The following is a 15645-nucleotide window of genomic DNA, read 5'->3' on the forward strand; positions in this document are numbered from 1 at the left end:
AAAAAAAAAAAAGTTTGAGGAAATGTTTCACATGGGGTAGGATGCTGTCGAACCCCAAATCTGAAGGTCAGGCAGCTGTAAGCCATATGTGGGGACAGAGGATGCACCCCATTCTTCTCAGAAGGCTCATTTTATACCCAGTAAGATGGAACCCTGTTAACAAGTATTCACAGCCGAATCCTATCAGTATCTTCCAGACTCATGCAGGGAAAAGTTGTTTGGTTAGAGCTACATTGTGCAATCAAGTTAACATACCCTTCTTCTTTCAAATATAGCATTCTATTCTCCACCCCTGGACTGTGTCTTATTTATGCACATATGACCTGGGGTCTGTGACAGAATTTTCCCATTAGGCATTGGCTTCCTACTAAGGTGAATCAGCCAGGCTTTTCCCAGTACACACTCCAGAAGCAGCTTTTCTCCTCACAGCTTGAGCATAGCAATCCTTACAAGTAACTGTCAACGAGGCAAGGATTAAACAAAGAGTTTCGTGTGATTCACACCCTCTATGGAGGTCCGATCTTAATCTCATCCTATTCTTGTTCCATAGCAGATAATGCCACTCCAAAATGGGAATAAAGTCACAGGCACTTGAAATCCAGAATTATAATATAAAGGGTTATGGTAGGAATGATCATATCAATTGAGTGTAATTCAAAGATCTTGGTGAAAAGGTAATCCTTTGATGTGGATAAGAATATAGCTCTAAAGGATAAAGATGTAGTGGGAATCAGGTCATTAAGTTATCAATCTCTCACTCCCTGCACTCCTCCCCCACTAAATACATTCCTGAACTGTCATGGCTGTGGAAATTCATTTACATGATTTTTCTAACACATATCTACTATATGTTATTCAATATTCTAGAACAAACGAAGTGGAACAAAATCTCTTGCTCTCATTGAAGGTCTATTTTAATGGGATCAATGAAAGCAGCAGTGTCAAGTTCCTATATAACAAAGATTTTCTGTCGGAAGTCTCAAATATATCATTTTAAATGAAAACAAAAAAGATGCAATGACATGTTAAAATATCATAAAATACAACTTTTATCTAATTTGGTCCCTCTTCCTTTATAATTATTTATCTATTCAGTGCTTTTAGACAGTACACCCAAGTTCATAAAAGTGTGACGAGCTTACTTGAGAGGTTTGGTGCCTTCAATCTAATGGCCAGCCAAACTGAGCTTTTAATTCAGAATTTCATCAATGCTATCAGTTTTCTAAATCCGTTTTAGGTCCTCCGCTGCTATTTCTGTGCGAGAGAACAACGGCACGTTTGTGAGCACTTTGAACCTGCTCCTTTATAATGTAAGTAAATGAGGGAGGGATGTGGTCTTCCATTTTCTCTTTCTGAGCAGCAAATGTCTTTCACAGAAGAAGCATCCTGCAGAAAGCCATATTGCTCTTTTTATGCCCTGGTCACACTTATCCATCTTTATTACCATCTTCATATGGCTTAGGGATAAAGGTATAGCAAAATCATTTTTTGAGAATTGGTTAATAATTTTACTTCTATTTCATAAATATATCTACCTAGTTACTCAATATGCCTACTTTCCAACCTTGATATGTGCATATTTCTTTCTCTCTCCTTGTGTGTGCATGTATGTATGCATAAGGTCAAGATTTGGGGAATAATGTTTTGTGCTAACAGGTAGGGAAAAATCTAAATGATAACTCCTTTAGAGTCAAGCTTGGTGATGAATGTATTAATATTTTCAAGATATTGAAATTGAACATTTAATTGAAATATTAAGATCTTGGCTGATGAAAAATCTGTCATATCTGAAATAATTTGTATTGACTACATAGCATTGTCTAAAATTTTGTCATATAAATATGGACAGTGGCAGCAAAATGTGAAAAATACATGGATTTCTATTTATAACGGTAACATTAATCCCCCAAATGATATTTTCATGTTGATTAAAATTTTTATTCATACATTTTAAATGCCTGATTTAAATATCAATTTTTCAATCTATCAACCAACATTTTGGTAAATTATGAATCTGATTTTTGCATTATTATTCATGTCATCATGCCACTGAGTTATAATTCATGCAACTGATTTAAAAGTCAGGGCTTTATACTTTGCATATAATGAGCTATAAATATTGTAGCAGGACATTTTCCAAAGGCATTTAAAAAAATCATGTTTATAAGTTTGTAGTCTGACACCACAGAGTTCTAAACAACAAATTAAAATGTGTTGGAATGAAGATTGCTTTTCTGTCATTTCCAAACTTTCTTCTGCGAGGAGAAACTGCCAAGTGACTTGGTTCTACATACTCTGGGAATCTGTGCCAATGTCGGGTCCTCATTTGGAAGCTATTTATTATTATTCTGGGCAATCATTATATAAAAATCTTTAATTTGCACAGCTTTTATTGATTGATTTACATGTGAATGCTACAAGGTAGAATTGAGGTGACCAGTTTGCATTCAATATGATTTGTTATAATTCAGTGAAACAATGATGACAATTCCTGACTTTAAAAATACAAAAATGTATCCATATTAATTAATGATACCACTATTTTCTTTCAAATTAATCTACTATCTTATTGGGAAATAGAAAATAAAACATTTTAAGTATGGGGTTGAGGAGAGCTTACTTGATGTTGTGGAGCCTTGGTGGTGCCATTGGGTAAGTGCTGGCTGTCCACTCAAGGTCTGCCCTTGAGCCTCACCAGACTCACTTCCAGGAGGAAGATGAGGCTATTTGCTCCCAGGGAGATTTACAGCCTTCAAACCCCCAGAGAGTCCTTCTGAGTCAGTGTCACCTGGAAGTTAGTAGGTTTTGCTTTTGTTAAGTTCTTTTCGTTTATTATAGTCAATTTAGCTAAGTCTTCAAAGAGTTTTTGTAATTCTCTTATTATCTAAAATTATTAATTCATTAGTAACACTAACCAATTTTAATATCATAATATAAGTGAAATAACTTTTACCAAAATACATGTACTTTTCAACCAAGTTTCTTTAAGATTGTCACTAAGTGGTTGAATTAAAAATTAAATATCAATGCTTATTTTAAATTAAAATTGAACCATTTCTTCATAAAATAGCTTTGAACATGGCAGCACCCTAGTGTTTAACAACGTTAAGAATAAATACATTAGTAGTATATTTTAGAAAAACAGGTTAGGTTTTCATTGATCTAAAATCACATTTGTTATTTTTTTGGTACAGTAACACTTAGCTATATTGATTTAATGCATTGGAGCATTTAAAATTAAATATCATTTAATGGTCATTAGGGACCATTCTTTGTACCTTGCATGCAATGGTTTTTTATTTTTAACGTTTAGGCATGATGAAAGTTGCATCACATATCAATTTATACTTTTATTATCATTCTCTGGTTAGTTATTGATCAAGGATATGATGTACCCAATTTGAATCCAGCAAAACTGTTGATGTCTAGGTGTCTTAGGAAACAATATGTGCACTCAGGGAAATTTTAACAGTAACAACCAATGACAATTTGATTATTTGACTTCTGTAGGAGGGGCCTTTAAAAAGTTCATGAAATTCATAATATGGATATCAATGGTTTTGCACCAAAATAAACTCATACAAAATTTATATAATATACCTGGACATGATCTAGTTTGAAGCACTATATGACATCAGTTTGAAAAGAACCCCTATCAGAGCAATATGGATTCTACTAAAATTGGAACAAGAACAAACATCAAATTTACGATCAAAGTTTGGTGGAAGAATGGTGAAATAATTGCTACCTTAGAGAGAATTGATTGGACTAATCGTCCAAAGACATTAACATATCCATTAAAAAATGCATAGCTAGTTTTAACAAGAGATGAGACCATATGGAAGCTGAAAGCCCCAGCGTCAGGTCACCCAGCATCATTTGAGTGGAAACAATCGTCTGTGTATCCTAAGTGGAGAAGATGACGGTTGGCTGCATTCCCCAGAGACGTGAAGCCAGTGGAGCGTATCTGTGAAATAGAGAGAGATTTCTATAAAGACAACGGCTCATGGAGTAGAAGGAGTCGACTCCTTCAGGCAAGTTGCTAGACCTTTTCAAAGCCATTGGTAATGTAGCCAGGCATCATCGAGGTTCTCCTGACTTGTATAGTCCCAGGGGGCCAATCAACCCCAGAACAGCAGGTAGATAACCATCCTGTGGCTGCAGAGGCAAATGGTCCAAGATTTGGGGCTCCTGTTAATTCCCAGGATCAGCAGGCATTAAACAGACCTTTGGTTTAAGTTTAAAAACCTGCAGGTCGATTTGGTTTACACAAAAGGTGGGGAAGCTGTCCTACAAGGGGTCCACACCCATGGAGGAAACTTTCGTTCAAGTGGTTGAATCAGACCAACAAACAGCACATGCACACTTCCCTCAACAACAACTTTTTTGGGTCATAGGCCCCGAGGCAATTGCCTTTTAATTGATTGGTTGCTCGTAGCAGATCTCCTTGTGGAAGTGATTATATTGTGTCACATATCATTGAGAGTAATTAGTGGGTCGTAACTGCCAAACCACTGAGAAGCCTCGCCTTGCCAAGTTTACACAAAATTAACTATCACGTGTGGGTACCAATGATTAATAGGAAAAACAATAGCCAATGCCATAGACATCTCAATTGGTTCACTTGACAAAGTTATAACTGAAAAATTAAAGTTGAGCAAATGGGTGCTCAAAGCTTTTTTCCAAATCAGCTATGACAAGAACAGAGCTTTCAGGGGGGCATTCTAATCAAATGGGTTCAAGATCCTGAAGACTTTCTTCAAAGAGTGGAATCCGAGATGAGACGTGGCTTCACCAGTTTACTGAGAGAGTGTTTTAAGAAAGCGAACCAAAGGCCAAGTAGAAAAATACCAGGGAATCCTTCTACACAACCAAAAATCTGCTTCTTCCTCTCATCAAACCAGAGCGATTTTGCACGAGGTTCAGAGTCTTGTTTGGACTAATTCTGTCCTCTTTTTCTTTCCTAATATTAAAAAATATTTAGAAAGCACCTTTTTTTCAATTAATAATGCAAAAAATATAGCACTGTATGGCTAAATTTCCATAGCCTTCAGTTCTTCCACGATGAATTAAATGACAACTTACCAAAAAGGTCTTAACTTTGATGGAGTGTATATTGATAAAGTTTAGATATTTTATTTTTTAATCTTTTAATTACATTTCCATTAACATTTTGAGGACTCCTTATTTCTGCAAGTTAGCTCAAGTTGAACTGTATTCTTAGTTCTGTGTAATATAAATATAGCAATTTTTATTCTGTGTAGAAATTGAAAGGAAAGATGTCTCCATATATTTGAGTTGAATCAAAATATTAATATCTTCTGAGTGGTTCCTATACCAGTAAATCTAAAACAGTTATGAAGACTATTAGTATATTTTAAAACCTTTTATTGTGAATTTACGGTACATATTCAGTTTTATAGTCAGCATTTATTACACTTTAAAAAAAAATCATCCATTATATTACCTCACTGTACTAGGGCTTCTCCCATTTTCTCTTTTTGTTTCCTTTTTCCCTTCCTCGTTCTTTCCTCACCTTCTAAACTTATCCTTGGAAAATGCTGCCCTTTTGATTTTAAATATCGGATTTCACAGGGATGAATTCATTTCCTGACTCGAAGGGTGATTAAGAGCCATAACCTTGGGAGCCAATCAGTCGCTATCTAACCAGAAACCTTCTCGCTTTTGACTTTGGGTCTTTTGCCACATTTTTCTTCCTCTCTATTCTAGACCCTTCAAAGGCATTGCTAGGGAGCCAGGTATCATCTAGGTTTTCGGGTCTCAGTGTTGCATAGACTGCTGTTTGCACGGTCCATTAGATTATTTCATCTGTCTGTTTTTATCACTCCCCTTACTTGCAAATGGGGGAAATTAATAGTTTCAATCAGATAATTGCTCACTAGCTTTTGGGAACCCAGTCACTACTCATCACAGTAGGGTGTAGGGTGTTGTCTTTGTGAACTATGTCATACCAAGTGAACTTGGTGTCCCCTCAAACTCTGTTCCCCATCCTCAGACCCGTCAATTCATTTGCTCAAGGGATTAGGCTCGGCTTTCCTGTCTTTACCCCTGTATATACCAACTCCTTAATGGATCTACTTGCGGCAAAGGTATGTACACACATATATAAATGTCCTCTGTCAAACTTATCGATATCATGGGAATGTTTTCATTCTCTCCCACACCAGTCCAATCTGTGTGTTTATCCAAGCATCTCCTGGTAGTAGATCGCCAATTTTGTAGAATTGTGCATGTAATAGTACCTTTTTTCTATTGCCTTGAACTTTTACAAACCTCTCAGGGTCTTCCCTTGCCTCTCTTATTATGTCCCAATCTCCCTTAGTGTCTATTGCCTTCCGCTTCACCCAAGTTAACATGTTTCTATCAGATCTATGGTGTCCCCACTTTAATTCCTCTCCAAACAATTTTTGTTGGTTCTGTTAGGTGCAATAGAGTTCTTTCCAACACATAGTGACCGTGTGCACAATGTAACAAAACAATGCCTGCGCCTGCACCATCCTTACAATTGTTCCTAAGTTTGAACTGATTGGGCAGCCACTGTGTCAATCCATCTTGTTGAAGGCCTTCCTCTTTACCGCTACCCCTCCACTTTACCAAGCTTGATGTCCTTCCAGGGACTGGTCTCCCCTGAAAACATGTCCAAAGTCAGTAAGATGAAGTCTTGCCATTCTGGCCTCTAAGAGAACTCTGGTTGTACTTCTTCCAAGACAGATAGATTTATCCTTTAAGTAATCCCTGGTACTTACAAAATTCTTCTCCAGGGCCAGCATTCAAATGCATCAATCCTTTTGGTCTTCCTTATGCAGTATGTGAGGCTATGGGAAAATACCGTCGCTTGGGTCATGCACACCTTAGTCCGCAAAGTAACATCCTTTCTCTTCAATACTTTAAAGAGGTCTCATGCACCAGATCTATTTAACGCAACGAACATTTTCCTCACTTCCATGAGCATTGCTTGTGGTTCCAAGCAAGACGACATTCTTGACAACGTCAACCTTTCTCCCTCTATCCAGGATATGACCTTTTGGATCAGTTGTGGTAATTTTTAGCATATCAATTATCTTTTCTAATGTGCAATTGTCAAGTGTATAAGGATCTAGAACTGCAACCATAAAATATTTAAACTAAAGGAGTTGTAATTCAAAGAAACTGTATAGTAAGCATGAATATCATTGATGTCAGTGTACTATCAATCTAAATATATTGAATATTAATTGCTAAGTGTAATTAGATAACTGAAAGATTAATTAAACATAGCAATGCTTATTGAAAGTAATATTACAAATTGATTATTAATAACTGCATGTCATCTAAGGAAAATACATATCAACCACATTATAAAGTAAAGTTATAGCAAGAAAAAAGGTTTATGCATGAATATTAAATCCTTTCACAGATATCGTTAGGAGCCATTTTGTTGGAGATCTAGAAGATTAACTATGTCCATTCTGCTGTTGGTTTGTGTGTTGATTTACCACCTCCCCCCCCCCGCCACCACCACTAACATAGATGTTTTAAGTGTAAGTGTGCTTTTGCTAGAGAAGACGATAAAATGTTCCTTTTTTTAAAATTAGGATTCATCCTACCGAGAGCAGTTAATGATCCCAAGCACAGGATTACCTTTGAAAACCAAAGTTTTTGCAGCTGTACAAGCCACCAACCTGGATGGCAGGTATTTCTATACACTTATTTTGTGTTGGTTACACAGAGCCTCATGAATCATACATTGATTTCATGTATTTTAAGATGAAAGTTTTAAAAGTGCTACCATGGCCACACAATTTAGACATGCTAATGAGTCCTGGTGACGTAATGGGCTGCACAGTGAGGTACAAACTACAAGGTCAGAAGTTTGAATCCACCAGGAGCACCATGTGAGAAAAACGATTCTGCTGTCTGCTTCCACTGAGCCCAGAGCAATTTGATGGCAATTAGTGAGAATAACTAGGGGAAAATCCTCAAATTATAAACGTCAATGGATAGCATGAATTTTATTTCCTAATTTGGAGGTAATATTTCTTTCCATAAATAAGGAGTGGTGATTAGGAGGCAAGATTTACATGTGAGGTGGTTAACAAAAAGTAGTCACTTTGTGAACACTTATGATTTGAAAATCCCTCTGTATGAATGCTAGCTTTTAAAATATATTTAGTAAAAGTCAAATAAATCTCTGCATAAAGGTCTGGGTCAAAATTATAAAAAACAATTACATGAAACATATCTTTAAAAAACAAAAATTCATTGTCAAACTTGGAAATTCTAGATTGTCAGAATTGAAAGGGAATTGAAAACTGTCCTGAAAAATTGCTAAAACTTAAAAGAATATTTCTTTGTACCTAATTAGTTAAATTTTGTACCCTGAAAAAATTGGTATATTCTAGAAATTTAAGTCCTATTTTCTCTTCCATTTTTTCCTTAGAAATATGTGATTACTTAATTAAAAACAATAAATCTGGGAATATTTCATTATTTACTGGTTATTACTTCATTTTGGCTAGATAATGTGTTTTTATTTAAAGAGTTAGCTTATATCTTGTATGTATCTATGTAGGCACTCTTGGTCTTGTGGATGAAGTTTGCATGTTTGCCTCAGAGCTTTCTTCCACCTCAGCACATTGTCTGTCTTCTACTCCTATGTTCCTTCCTTCTCCTCTTGCTTAAGACAATTTTGTTACTTCAGTGGTATAATTGTATCCCCAAACGTTTGATATATTATAATATTGTCTGTCTTCTGTTAGAGACAGTAGCTTTTTTTAAAAAAAGTTATTGTTTTCAGTGTCCATAACCATCAATTGAGTTCATTTTGGGGTTTTATGTCTTTCCAAATTTGACAATTCAGTTACTTAGTACACAAAAGATCTTAATTCTGTTAACACACATATCTTTGGGTCATTAACCATAATTCCACTTGATGTAGGATGACATTTCTCTCATAGAGACTTTTAAACATCTTGAGGTTAGAAAAGTTCTAATAAGTGAGAAGCATCTGTCAATAGTAGCTAATATAAAACTAGACATCGTTCATGTTATAAGAGGTTTGTCAATATTTGTTTCCATAGATTGTTGAAGTAGATTCTGATCTGGATTATGTTTACTTTCTCCTGTAGATGGAATGTCTTAATGGATTATTGCTACACCACTCCATCCGGGAATCCAAATGATGATATACGATATGATCTCTTCCTTAGGTAGGTGTCTAAATCTCCTATTTGAATCAAAGACTCTATTGTAATTAATCAAAGTGGAAAATCTAAAGCAAGCAAACAAATGCTAATACTCTTCTAGCTTCTGAATTTAAGATTTACATGTTGAACTATTAGTACTTATAAAGCTGGAGGCATAAAACTTAAGAACAATTTTTTACCTAAAATAATGATTAAGCGATTGTTGAGTGAGAGTTTCAAGTAGGTTAAACCCATCAAAGACATTTTATTCATGTATTGGAGAAATGGGAATATTTTTTCTGTCAGGAAGAACGTGGTTTGATATTATTGTCAATAAAAGCAAGGCAGTCAGAGGTCAATATTTATCTGCAGCCAGATCATCTCATCATATGTCAAGAGAGTAAATTAAAGTAATCGTCTGAGTAATTCAGACTCCGAAATGCTTTTGTTCATTTCTCAGTATTTCATAGGGAATTATAAGACAGCCTAGTTACTCCTTTTCTATCAGCGCCAATAACTTCAACTTCATTCGCCAATGGACAGTGATCGAGTGACTGTAATCTACATTTGGGGGAAAGGAGACATTGATCATAAAACCATTCAATCATCGCAGTTCTCTTTGAGCACTTTTATCTGACAGTAGAACAGACGGGGGAGTCAGACAATGGCTTCTAATCATGCTTATAAAATGCACTTGGCTCCGTTGGCTGCAGCTTATTGACACAGGATGGGAGTAATATGGTGGGAAACCAAAAGAATATGTTTCATTGGCTATTCAAGGTCAAGGTGATAATCTGAGGTGACGGTCCAGCCGACGCCCATATCCTCTTGCTGGAAGTGTTAATTTTGGCAGAATTTCTGGGAAAACTGTCAGGAAGTGTCACTTAAACGGTATCATGTTCTCTGATTCTGCATGTACACATTGGAAAGCCAAGTCTAACATACTTACAGTGCTCTCGTCTATCCGTGACACCTAAAACAGTAAGACTTGGAAACACGGTGGGGGCTCAGTAACAAGTAAATGGCTAAGAGAATTATGGAGTGCCAGTGAGTTAGGGAGCACAGATGCTACAGCCATATAAAGTGATTACAAAAATAAGAAATGAAACTGTCATTAAGAAACAAATAGAATGAGCATGCGAAAGTGTATTTATAATAGCCTCACTTATATAATATATAGACATAAATGGCTGTAAGGAAATATATTGACAGGTCCACAGTGGTTATTTATGTAGCATTGTGGGTCATTTGTTATTTTTCTGATTGCCTAAAGTTTCTAAAAAATCACATATTGATAATGCTGTTATAAAAATGTGGACAGCCTACTTCTGAATCTTTTCATTTTTCTTATTGAAAATCAGAGAGTAAAAAAAAGGAAACTGGAAATGTCCCCAAACTCAATTTTTAGTAGAACTGGAATAAAAAGGAGACCTAGAATTTCCAAGATATATGTGAATGTTTACTAAAAAAAAAAAATAAAATCAGCAGAAAGTAGCTTTTCAACTTTGTTCATGTTAAAGATAACTTTGTTATCTCTGGGGTAAATGCAGATTTTTTCTCCATACATTGCTTCCTACTAAAATCAAACTCACTGCCATAAAATTGATTTTGAATCATAGTGATTATTGGGCTTACAGTGCTGTAAATCTTTATAGGGACAAATAGCCTCGTCTCTCTCCGACAGAGTGGATGTTGGTTTGAACTGCTGGCCTTGCAGTAGGCAGTCTAACCACAACTTGACAGCTTCACACACGTAGATCCAAAATAGAGCAGTCCCTAAGGAGGGCAATACCGATTAGATATTATCACAGTCACCCGATAAGGCGGAGTGGAACTGGCACTGTGGATTTCAAAGACTGTAACTTCACGGGAGTCAATCGCCTCATGTTCCTCCCACGGAGGAGCTGGCGGTTTGTAACTGGGACCTGCAGTTAGCAGAACAAGGACAACAGCAATAAAAGCCCACCATGCCACCAGGGCGAGCGAGGGGCCTCTGTGGGTCACAATTGACTCCAGGGCACTGAGTTCTGTGTTTCTTATCAGACCCTACGGTGAGCCCTGCATGAGTTTAAAATAATTTATAGACAAAGCTATTTATTATTGAATTACTTATTTAAAAAGCAGAGTGCTCAAACAACTCAAGGGAACATAATTGGGGAACATTTGTACAATAAAATTTTATTCATCTGTGGAAAAGGATGAAGAACATCTGTAATACTTAAATGGAGAGATTGATAAGATACACAGTAAAATCGCAAAAAAGGTAAGGTATGAAATAGTATATATAATATGCTAATATTTGTTTAAGCTAGGGTTGACAATAAAAATATACTTGGTCTGCTTATAATTGCATATGCCCTAGGGGGATATAAGAATCCATGTGATCACTCATGATAGGCGTTGTGTGGTTATTCCAAGTGATGTGAACAAGGACAAAGATAGGGCCGCCTGACACTTCCAATACATGTATACGCACATGCTGTGCAGGAGAAAGATGAGGCTTTCTTGCCCTTAAACAGGGTCAGCCTCGGAAACTCCCACTGCTACCCCGTGCTATCGGTTGCTATGAGTTAGAATTGATTCGACGGCAGTGAGATGGGTTTTGGGTTTTAGATTTTCAGAGTTTAGAATTTTAGTATTGCTGAGTTGGAGCAAACTCGATGACACCTTACAGATTTTAAACCATTTTACGTATAATACGTATAACATATACGTTAAACCATTTTAACGTATAATACCAATGAAGTTTTAGAGTAATGTTATAATCCGAAACAATTCGGTTTATATTGTACAGTTTGTCCCTTTTGCTGTTCTACTAACGTATGGTCTTACAAATATTTGTAACGTGGTATGGTTTGTTCATGTTCCTGTAATACGACAGAAATGGCTTTACAAGTTCTGAAGTTTGATCCTGTCCAGTGACACTCTGTTTTCACATCTCTAACATGTAGTTGTGACAAAGACCCTCAGACCACCGTCATAGAAAATGGCAGAAGCCAGCATGGGCGGTTTTCATTTGAAGTGTTCCGGTTTGTGAAACACAAGAATCAGAAAATGTCCACTGTCTTCCTGCACTGTGTGACGAAGCTCTGCCGAGCCGAAGATTGTCCCTTCCTTATGCCAGTATGTTTCTACAACTTTATTGTACATTGTGGAATTGAAGTAACCTGAAGGGTTTGCAAGTGTTAACAATTTGAAAGATTTACTCACTTGTCGAGTAAATAGCTATTGAATGTCGATTTTATACCAAGCAGTTCTCTGGAGATACAGGGTGATCTGTGCATGGATTCTGAATCAATACACTTATACTTTAGGTTCTTGAGATGGTCATGGAGAGAAAAACAAAGAATAAAGGTGTGGGGTAAAGGCACACACGTTGTATCACATTGCTAGAGGGACAGGAGGAGAATTTGGGAAGTTTACTAGATGGAATAAACTGGAGCCATGACTTTGAAGATAGAGAATCCCAAAGGGTCAAATTCAAGAGTTTGAGAGAGATCTTGTTAACAAAGACAGACAGACAGACACACACACACACACACACACACACACACACACACACACACACATGACTGGTGAACTTCCAGGCCTTTGGTGAGCCTCGGCACAGTTCGGAATAATGGGAAGACCTGGATGGGGTTTCAGGGTGACTCCTGAAAAGTAGATGGCAGGAAGCGATCCAGGAAGCCCTTGAAGTGACTTCTGTTTGAAAGCTACGAAAGATGCGAGGATTCCCGGGGAACCAAACGCAACCACAAAGCTTTGTCACTGAGTTGACGCCAACAGAGGGACTGCCTGGGCTCTGCAGCAAAACCACTCCATCGCGTCGTCTTAACAGGTTAGGTCAGCGCACAGCTGGGTGGGTTAGGACACTCCACTTTTAGAGCAGCAGCCAGTGCAGCCCCTAGCAACCTCCGATTGCACGTACCCACCATTAAGGCCTAAATCCATTTATTAGTGAACAAAAGAGTTATGTTTGTAACAGGTTCCATTAGGGGTCACATCAATAATTGCCTGAGAAAAATGCAGACCTATTATTATAAAGTCGAAAAGAATTACATGTTCATATCCATTCTTGATTCAATCATCAATGGGGACCCATCTCTTCACGTTCACTGATTACATTAGTTCTAACCCAGCCTTGCACATTTGGTTAAACAGGGAGCCCACATTACCGTGGCTTGTGCTGACTGACATTTCAGGGAAGGATTTATTAAAGGCTTGAGAGAAATAAAAGTAGGAAAGTTTGATAAACACAGCTCTTTTTCAGAAGAGCCATTGAGCGATGCAAATTAATGAGGCAAAGCACAATTACAGCAGGAGAATATAAGAAACGGAGCCCAAGCCAGGATAAGAAACCCAGTAGCTCTTATATGCAAAGTAATTAAATAAATGCACAGAAGGAAATGAATAAAATTAAACATGTGGTATCTCTTCCAAAACAATCTGCTTTCCAAATGGCCATAAAGAAACAATTTTGCGCCGGCATGGAATTTCATTTGTTTTCATTAACATTTCAGATTTGCGGCCACCGCAGAAGGCGAGATGCGGAGGGGAGGGCCACGTGGAGCCCACAGAGCACCTCTGGGAATGCTGTGCTCTCCGCGGGGCCCATCATCACGCGGAGCGGTAAGAGGGGTCTCCTCTGGGTCCAGGCACAGGCGCTGCCAACATGGTTTGCGACTCCGCTGCTAGCAGGATCTTAGAGCCCCCTCTAAAGAGCACGAATTAGCTGTGCGATAAGATAAATGTCTAAGCAACTTTAATTTCACAGTAGTTTCCTATTTAGTCAAATTCGACACAAAGGCAACACTTGTTTTATTCACAATTTACTACACACACACACCCGACCAAAACTATCTTTCATTCCAGCCATAGAGCCGATCTTTGCTCTTTCCTCTCTCTCTATCAGCTGATTTCTGTGGATCCACTAGCTCCCTGGCCATCATTTCTTGGTTTGAGTTTGGTCAGTGGCTGAGATCAGGGGTTGGGAAGGCACCAGCTAATGCTATCATTTCTTGGTTTGAGTTTGGTCAGTGGGTGACGATCAGGGGTTGGGAAGGCACCAGCTAATGCTATCATTTCTTGGTTTGAGTTTGGTCAGTGGCTGAGGTCAGGGGTTGGGAAGGCACCAGCTAATGCATCTACACTGCTCTTTCCAGACACTCCCCTTGCACTTCGCCCTTGATGGGCTTGGGTAATCATCCTTTTAATGTAGACAGCTAAACTTTCTCTGGTGAGTTCCCAGCATCTTTGTACGTCCCCTACCTCACGCGTTCTCGGATGTGCCCAGGCAGAACTGTGATCTGTAACAGTTTCAATGGCTACGTGTTGAAGTGGAACTTCAAATTCAGGGAAGATTGTACAGTAGAACTTTTTTTTTTTTTTGCTAAGGACAATGTTTTTATTGCTACCAGCGGCTTTTATCACTGATCATTACGTGGTTGTGACTGCAATACCTTCTTCGGACTGGACATAGTGCTCAGGATTCAGAAGTCATTAAGAATAATACAGACAGATTGGGGAAGGAGGGGAATACATTTTATAGAGAAAATCTTAGCAACATAAACTTGGGTGCTGAATTCAATTACATGTTGTTACTGACTCAAATCATAGAACTGCCCCAGCATCCAGGCAGTCTTTCCTAGTGATTATAAGGGTGTGTGTGTGTGTGTGTGTGTGTTCTTATTAATTATAAAATTTAACTTCAGTTTCTTTATTGAGTACATGGATATAGTAACTTTATCACAAATTATTTTATACAAATGTCAAGAAATGATTTAAAAATATATAAACATGACCTAATCACATACCACTTTTAAGTTTTACTTTAAGACAAAAAAAATAAAAGCAGCAATTTTGTTCCTGGACTCCAGAAATTTAAATGAGATAAACACTAAAACTCAGCATGGTTATGCAAGCCTTTCTTTTACCACCTGATTCATATAAGGTAATTTCCAAGCAGAAAATGGCCATGTGATCATTCGTGGATAGTGGGGCAGGTTCTCAGGTTTCACCACACCGTGATCCATTACCCACACTAAAAGCAATCAATACATGTCTATGATATCATGCTTGCTTTGCTTCCTCTCCAATTTTTGGTTTGTTCCTACCCCAAAATGGCACCATGTTCCTCAATATATTGATATTGTACTTTACTTATTTCAACCTCTGAAAAAGTAAAATCCTCAACTGATTATGGAGAAACCTTCCAGACTTGCTTGATTTTGTTCTCTCTTCCTTTGGATTTGTTTTAAAAACCTTTTTGTTAGGCAGCAGTAGGAGAACCCTCCCTTGGTTGGTTTTGCTGGGTTTTGACTGGGCACTGTCAAGGGGATTCCAATGATTAGTACTCATTCCTTGTGTTAGAGGAAAAGTCCCTCATTGGTTTCTTTGACTGCAATCTTTACAGAAGTAAATTGCCAGTCTGTCTCCTGAAAAGCCACTGGGTGTGTTCAAA

General features: G+C 37.6%; 1 protein-coding gene across 1 annotated transcript in view; it reads left to right on the top strand.

Annotated features, from left to right (window-relative positions):
* Positions 1-15645, top strand: part of ZPLD1 (zona pellucida like domain containing 1) — a 45594-nt gene that overhangs the window by 24212 nt on the left and 5737 nt on the right. The window contains exons 4-8 of the mRNA XM_004706380.2: positions 1238-1310; positions 7596-7693; positions 9129-9209; positions 12137-12308; positions 13706-13814. Of these exons, the coding sequence (XP_004706437.1) occupies positions 1238-1310; positions 7596-7693; positions 9129-9209; positions 12137-12308; positions 13706-13814 (533 nt within the window). The remainder of the gene's footprint in view (positions 1-1237; positions 1311-7595; positions 7694-9128; positions 9210-12136; positions 12309-13705; positions 13815-15645) is intronic.

The sequence above is a fragment of the Echinops telfairi genome, unplaced genomic scaffold, assembly GCF_000313985.2.
Source record: "Echinops telfairi isolate 266 unplaced genomic scaffold, ASM31398v2 ScPeMD7_6;HRSCAF=24_0, whole genome shotgun sequence".
NCBI lineage: Eukaryota > Metazoa > Chordata > Mammalia > Afrosoricida > Tenrecidae > Echinops > Echinops telfairi.